Below are 7,549 nucleotides of genomic sequence, written 5' to 3'. Positions count from 1 at the left end.
CTTGCCATACCGTTATCAGAGGGGTGCTTTTGTGCGTGTTTTACTTGAGGGTGCTAAGCTTTAACATCGAGACTTCCAGTCTGCCAACGTATCCCGATGCCGAGGAACTAGTTATGCAACAAATGGAAGTGTTTTCACGGTTCGCTTTAGTATATCTTCAAGAAAACAATAACGATCAAGAGGCGCTTTCGAATGGAACACTAAAGGATTAAACAACTGATTTTCAGCGGATGAAATACTGGGACAAAACACGAATTTGGTCATCAAAGCATTTACAATATACTATGCCTTTAATGGCTTCAACTCTGGTTTATGAAAACACATTACCGTTGACTTAACCTAACCGAAGATTTTTCTGACACTGACATTTCACCTCATAACAAGGAACTTTCAATGACACAAAATTAGGCGCTTTTAACTCGCCACTCTACCCAAGCTGGCCATAACTTAACTACATCCAACAGTAAGCCAAAGGGGAAATTTTCTATCAATTTATTGACATATCTACAATGCAGGGTATAAATTTATTTTCAACAATTCGGGAGAGTTAACGCTTAAGTTACAATACCACTAGTAGACTTCAAGTAGATCACAGATGTAATATACTGTGACCTATTAGAGAAGAAGGGAGTTAAATGGAATAAAAACCGCGAAAAATCTTTACAAGCTTGGACAGCAACCTTTCTGAAAGTGACTTAAACTATAATGTTGCTGAAATGTAAATTATTAGCTAGCTCCCAGTTTTCGGTTATCTGGGGTGCTTACCAGTTTCGCAAATCAACCAATTGAAATTATGAAATTACTAACCTGCAATTAATATTCGCTTATATCAAGTAAATGTTTTTTTTTTTTAATATACTTTAAGACGACATGGAGATTGGTTTTGACAAAAGCAAGACTGGCTCCGGTTGTTCAATCGCTGGATAGCGCTATCTAGGGGATAATCAAGTATTAGGAAAATCAATTGCGTTATCCACTAGATAGCGCTATCCACCTTCTGAACAACTGGGGCCACGTGAGCTCCATGTCAAACACAAAAATAGTGTTTCATCCAGGTATCCGAAAACCGAAACGTGGTATAAAAAGGCTGCGCAGCGTAGATTTTTGTAAACCGATTAATATTAGGGAAACTTTCGTAAAACATGGCTAAACACTGCTAAATTAGTATTTTTTTCTTGAAGTAATTCACAGCAAGAGGTCCACAAAATTCTTTGTCATAAGGCTGCTGCCTAAACCATCATCCCGATAGGGACTTTTTTTCACCCCTTTATGTGAATCATTAGCGAGTTTACGAAACAGGACGACAGGAAGAAGAGGACGGCAAAACGCTTGTGTGTGACAAACGTGACAGGACTATTTTTGGCGAGTTTTGTCGTGATCTTCACTTAACATAAATATTTTAAGGAAGGTGAAGTTTAGCGAAAAGTTATTTCAAACAAAATTTTTGTCAAGCTCGACACACAAGGTTTGCCGTTTTCTTTCCTCTCCCGTCCTGTTGCTTAAGTTCACTATTAACGAGAAAGGGAACTTCAGGGAGGCGCTTGGACCTCCCTCCGGCCCAATCTCCCTTTACTTGACATTCTGCAAATTAGGACCCTGCGTCAAGTATCCAGTGTTCAACAAAACTGCAATTTGAGGCATTTTAAATTTAATCATAATATTCAATATATTTTTATGATGATCAGCTTCAATAAGGCACATCGCGCAGACTAAAAACTATCATCTACCTAAAATATACCACTTAAAAATAATTTTGGAGCTTTACTGTTTGTTTTAAGCCGCGGCCTAAGCTTAATCATCTCTTTAGAATAACCGACCCTTTGAGTTAACTAAAATGACATAGCAACTTTGCCTGAAATTGACAAAGATACTAATTACACAGTGCAATGATAAGGGAAAGCTTATCATTGTTACCTCCTCACATGTCAAAATTTTCTTAAGTTTGAGGGAAATTGAGAGGCTTAATTGAATACCGTGGCTATGCTATACTGTGTGCTGTGTTGAAACTCATTGAAATTTTCCTCAGTAAAGCAGATCCTTCCCTGCAAAATAACATTAAAATGTTCAAGTTGTTTTTGACTTGAAATTATTCCGTAAGAAAATAACAAAAACAAACAAACAAAACAGTAACGCAGTGTTGTATGTACTTTTTGTTTCTTTCTTCAGAATACGAACACCTTGCCAATAAAAATAAGCTTTGCTGTAAGAAGTTTAGAAAAGTCGTCCTAAATTAAGTTGTTTTTTTCCCACACTGGCAAGCGCCCAGACTTGTGAGCGACCGCTCTCCAGATAACCGACCACATCCATAGCGATCGTCTTTCGCGAGGGGCCACTATTTAAAGGGACCACACTCGTAGGCGACGAGTTTCATAAGCCGTCGCCTTTCGTTAGAACCCTGTTTGATTTTGATTTGGTTTGCTGTGAGTGTCGAAGTCGTTTTTTTTTTTGCGAGTTCTCCTACGTGTTATTTTTTTAACGTTTTCCCTAAAAGTATCGTGTTGTTTCGGCGAGCCACAGATTTCACCATTCACCACTACAAAGCTATTTTCTGTCTTCTGTTTCGTTCTCGCATCAGAACATACGGCTCTCTGTCCATCCCCTCCTATGTGATAAGACCCCACCTCCTCCCCCTTCCCCAAAAAAGGACGCCATAGATCGTTTTCACTCACGTGGTTAGCAACTATGCAAATTTTTTTGGAAGAGAGGAAAGTTTTTGCATGAGAAAAGAGCTTAATCCGCACAGGGGTTTTTTCGGTACACCAACATTGTTTTGAAGTTTAGTTCAGTCGGTAGAGCACTCGAGACGCAGAGCGGAAGGTCGCGGGATCGATTCCTGGGGTCGGAGCAATACTCAGGATCTTAAAATAATTGAGAAATGAAGGTATAAGCCCCCCAAACCGGTAACGCAAAAAACCCTCCGTTAAATCGCCCGTCCAAATATAAGCCCCCCCGGGGGCTTGTACTTAAAAAATTGCCCTCAAATACAAAGTAAAACATAGCCAAAACGGTAAATTTACTTCCAACCATAAGGCTAGCCCAATCGATTTTGAAACGCAAATTTCCCTCCGTAGATAAGCCCCTTCGAATATAAAGCCCTTCCAAAAATAAGCCCTTCAAAAAGGGCCTTTGAAAAATATAAGCCCCGGGGCTTATTTTCGGAATTTTACGGTATTCTCGTGCTAAATACGTTGACACTCAAAATGCGCATTTTTTACTGCCTGCTCCTCCTTATTCTTTCACCAGAGTCTCTCAATGTATTAACCTCCTCAAAGCGGGAACGACTACGAGAACAAGATTTTCCCAATACTAAGTAGTATACGCGCGCGAAGCAACGTCATCTTGGCGGGAAATTTCATCTTGTTCGATGTCAAGTTTAAAGTAAGGATACACAATAACAATGAGCGAGGATTCTGACATAAATGTTGGGATTTCAAAGAGCGATATGGATCTCTACACGGCCTAGACGTAACAATCGAGGAAGTGGATATTCCGCTATTCTTAAACTCTCTTGATATTTCGCCGAAAGCATATTAGTTTTGTTAAGATTGTTACAGTATAAATGAGAATAAACGTCTCCTATCTATTAAACGCCCCCGCTTGGACCCCTAAAATTAAATACATCCCCCCCCCGGGCGTTTATTAGGTCTCTCACGGTAATAGAGAGGAGAAATCGTTACGTCACGTTGCCATGGTAGCAAAATTTTTGGATGACAACAAACCGAAAAAGTCACTTAAAAATCTATTCGCACTATTTCAAACTTCACCGATCTTATTCAATTTCATTTAATTTGGCAAATCTTGGCGAAATTTTCTTTGGGACCATATCAAACGTTATTTCAGTTTATTAAATGAAAGGGACAATTTTTGTGTTATGTTCACCTACTGCATAAAGCGGGTTCGTGAAATTAGGAAGTTTCATGTCGTAGTGGTGCAACGACGGCAAAAAAATGTACAAAATAGCGTGATCACGTGCAAAGTTGTTTGTTAATATAAACCTATCATTTTTTGCTGATCTTCTTGCCGTCGCCGTCGTCGTTGGTTTTGTCATCATCCAGAAATAGTGCTACCATGGTAACGTGACGTCACACTTCTCCTCTCTATTAACCTTATCTAAGGAAAATCATGACCTACTTTTGTCTCATGGATCCGCGCAGAGAACCAAACTTGTTCTTTAGCAGAGGTTCAAGTTGTTCGGTCAATTTCGTGTGATTTCTTTCCAGCTCTTTCTGATAAGCTCGCTGGTCAACTGTAATTAGATGTTTGTTCCTTTGAAGTGCATCTCCACATCTGAAATTACGGCCAGGAAATAAAATTTGAGTTATAGTGGTTCAGACCTAAGCTATGGGAAGAAAACGCGATTGCTAGGGTAATTCGACCTACTGATTGGGTAAGCTGAATATTGTCGGAATGCGACGTGAACCATCACCAAAGGAAGTGGGAGGCCCGGGGGAGGGGAGAATCCCCATAAAAAAGTGACGGGGATTCTCGTCGTCTCTCTTAGGGGTGTAAATTGCAGATTTTGGTCTCACTTAGGGTGTTTGGGACAGAAAGTCATTATAATGCCGTGATACTGACAACATAGAATTCTAACGTTTAGAAAACGAACGTATTCTATGTTAACATCCAGATCTCCTAAGTGTTTGGTTGGTAAACAAATTTCATTAACATTTTCATTTTCACTTTAGTTTGACAGGGTTCGTACTCTTTCGACCTCTTCAAATTCCATGACTTTTTCCATGACCTTTTCACGGTTTTCATGATGTCAGGGGTGGCTGTCACTTTCAAGTTTAACAAAACGTTCTTTGTTTTAGGTATTTATTGACCTATCTCAGTTCAACAGACACAAACTCTGCTGTCCAGTAAAATCCATGCCATTTTATTACTCGCCTCTATCCTACATTGTCCTTGCTTTGATATCTACAGTATCTAATCTATCACATAATTTTTATTTCCCATAACTTCCCAGGACCGACAATTGAATTCCAGGACTTTCCTGGCCTGGAAAATGAAATTCTTTAATTTTATGACTTTCCAGTTTTTCCATGACCTGTGCAAATACTGCTTGTTTAGGTGGGAAAACTTGACTATTTTTACCCCGGCTTTTGTGATTGCTACCCCGCTGAATTTTAGGCAAATGAGGAGTGTATTCACCTTTTAACAAACTCTTTAAAGCAGAGCCTAAGTCTGTGATGATGCCTGGTGAACATCGGAGTTTCTCCTTCCTCGGAATCGTGACTGCGCAAGAACACCAACGCAATTTCTAACGGGCCCTGCAAGTAACACAAATGTAAGGTCTCTGTTTATGCAATAAATAACATCAACTAAACTTCTTGAACTTTCCAGTAGGCCTACTTGGTTAGCCAAATAGTTGAAGGCTATTATAACCACTTCAAAACCACACGAGGTCGAGCGTGCTCAACGCTGGAATAAAACAGATCGTGCGAAGATGGACCCTTTGAAGCTTAACAGTCACCTGGAGAACAACACCTTGTGGGAGAGCATGAGACACAGTGGAGTAACAAAACAAACAGGCTACATCAATTATCAAGGTTATTTCCTTCCTTTCAAGATGCCACTGCATCGTTTACTCTCCGGTGTTTTTTGTACTTTGTGATATTTTAGCTTCAAAGGCCCCTTAGCAAAATAAAATATAATCTTGGTCGCTAACAGCTGAAGGTCAGGGCTTAAAAGAAAATGGCATTTGATTCGCCTTTTTTCCCAGTCAACCGTCCAGCACATCACCTAGGATGATGAACCTATCGACCATAGCGCCCATAGAACCTTCAAATACATTGCCATTTATTGTTGGTAATAACGCCTCCCTCCCCCCTCTCCCAATCTTTAACTCACTCCACCCAGTCCAGCCCTTTAAGGGAGCAGCGTACTGAACGGACTGACAACAGTATTGAGAGAGCTTCCCTCCCTTCCTTGCACAGTAAACGCATTCCCTCGCCCCCCATCTTCACCCCCATTCCCTGATGGAGAGAGGGGCCGTTAATAGAAATAAAATATCAACAGCATTTATGATCGGGAGGCTCGAGCTCATGCTGACATCTGAAAATTCTGTTCTAACGACATTTTCCACCTGCTCTGTGTAGCGCAAGGATACCGACCTGATTGACAGTCGTGCCGATGGAGCCTTGTAACACCATCTGAAGCATCTTGGGATTAGGCGGCTCCTGTTGAATCGCACTTATAAGCTCTTTTGTTCTCAATTCCATGTCTTCGATGGCGACTTCAATTGGGCTGAGCACAATCTGTTGACCACATTGTTTAATTTAAGAAAGAACAAAACCAAAAAGAAAGATATCTTACTGTAACGTTGAACTTTTCCTCCGATTTTCTTATGTTAAGTGTAAACAGAGCTTTTGACGTACCCAGCTTCATCTCAAGATTCTAAATTTGTCCAAAATTAAAAACCCACCAATCGGATCAAAACCCACCAACCGAGAGTAGCGTTTGTAATACACCAATCACATTAGACCACATGACGTCACGGCGGCCATGATGGTGTTCCAAACCAATCCTGTGGAAGTTGAACTCTTTTCTTATGTAAACGATTTCTTCTGTTCCAATAAATTTGCATAGATGCTGGCCACGTAATTGAAAACCCTTTATGGTCCAGCTCTGTGATCACACGCGATCAGTAGGGAGTTTAAGCAACGACGACGGCGACGGCAACGAGAACGGCAATGAGGCAATAGGTTCAGATCGGCAAAACACCAACTTTGCACTGCATCAAGCTTTTTTGTACATTACTTTGCCATGACTTTACGACAACGAAGTGGTGTGACTAATTTCACATTTTATGGACGATGTGAACACAAGGCAACGTTTTTCTTTTTCTTTTTCTTTAAGTGAACTTAGGCCTGTTTCAAACGTCGTGCTACTGCCGTGCTAAGCTGGCTCGACTGTAGCTCGACTGCAGCACGACACTAGCACGACTTGGTTTCAGACGTCTTAGATATAGCCCGTAAGAATTCAACTCCCGAGAAAATCGCCAACATTGGAATAAGAGCGATGAGGTTTGAAACAGCGCGAATTCACTTTTTGGGTGACGTTTTCTCTGCCGTTGCCGTTGCTAAATCTCCTTAATAACGAAGTGACTATTGTGAGACCAACGATAAAAGAGCCTATCATTTCACTGACCTGTTCACGGTGTACAACATTGACCCTCGTCTTGACATAAGGGAATGAATTAGCTGCCGTTAGTATTGTCTTTCTCTTGTACTGAGTCACAAGCTCTCCATGAGCCTTGCCGCTTGGTGTAAACGGTGTTTCATACATAAATCTCCCTAACATTCAAAGAAAGACGTTTGGTTAACGTGTAAACAGTTTCCATAGAACCTGTAATCATTATGCTATCGTTTTGTAAGCAAACAAACAAGAATAAAATTCTGAAACAAATTGCAAAATACTGCATGACTCAGTTCATAAACAACAAACATCTTTAAGAGATTAAAGATTAAAGGAGAGTTTATAGCTGTTTGTTTTCAAAGCATAAACATCTCATGATTTTATTCATACATACACTGTACATACTGTTTAA

At 40.3% G+C, this 7,549-nt stretch overlaps 1 protein-coding gene across 3 annotated transcripts in view; it reads right to left on the bottom strand.

The window, feature by feature from the left end:
• Nucleotides 1–476: 476 nt before the first annotated feature.
• The window catches only part of LOC140921535 (dedicator of cytokinesis protein 7-like), a 189,811-nt gene continuing 182,738 nt past the window's right edge, over nt 477–7,549 (bottom strand). For all 3 annotated transcript variants that reach the window (XM_073371537.1, XM_073371538.1, XM_073371540.1), the window contains 5 exons: nt 7,150–7,295; nt 6,114–6,257; nt 5,152–5,270; nt 4,132–4,287; nt 477–2,042 (listed from right to left, as the gene is read on the bottom strand). In XM_073371537.1, the coding sequence (XP_073227638.1) occupies nt 1,979–2,042; nt 4,132–4,287; nt 5,152–5,270; nt 6,114–6,257; nt 7,150–7,295 (629 nt within the window). In that variant the 3' untranslated portion in view covers nt 477–1,978. The remainder of the gene's footprint in view (nt 2,043–4,131; nt 4,288–5,151; nt 5,271–6,113; nt 6,258–7,149; nt 7,296–7,549) is intronic.

This window comes from Porites lutea, chromosome 12, assembly GCF_958299795.1.
Source record: "Porites lutea chromosome 12, jaPorLute2.1, whole genome shotgun sequence".
Classification (NCBI taxonomy): Eukaryota; Metazoa; Cnidaria; class Anthozoa; order Scleractinia; family Poritidae; genus Porites; species Porites lutea.
This window is presented reverse-complemented; position numbering and strand designations above follow the sequence as displayed.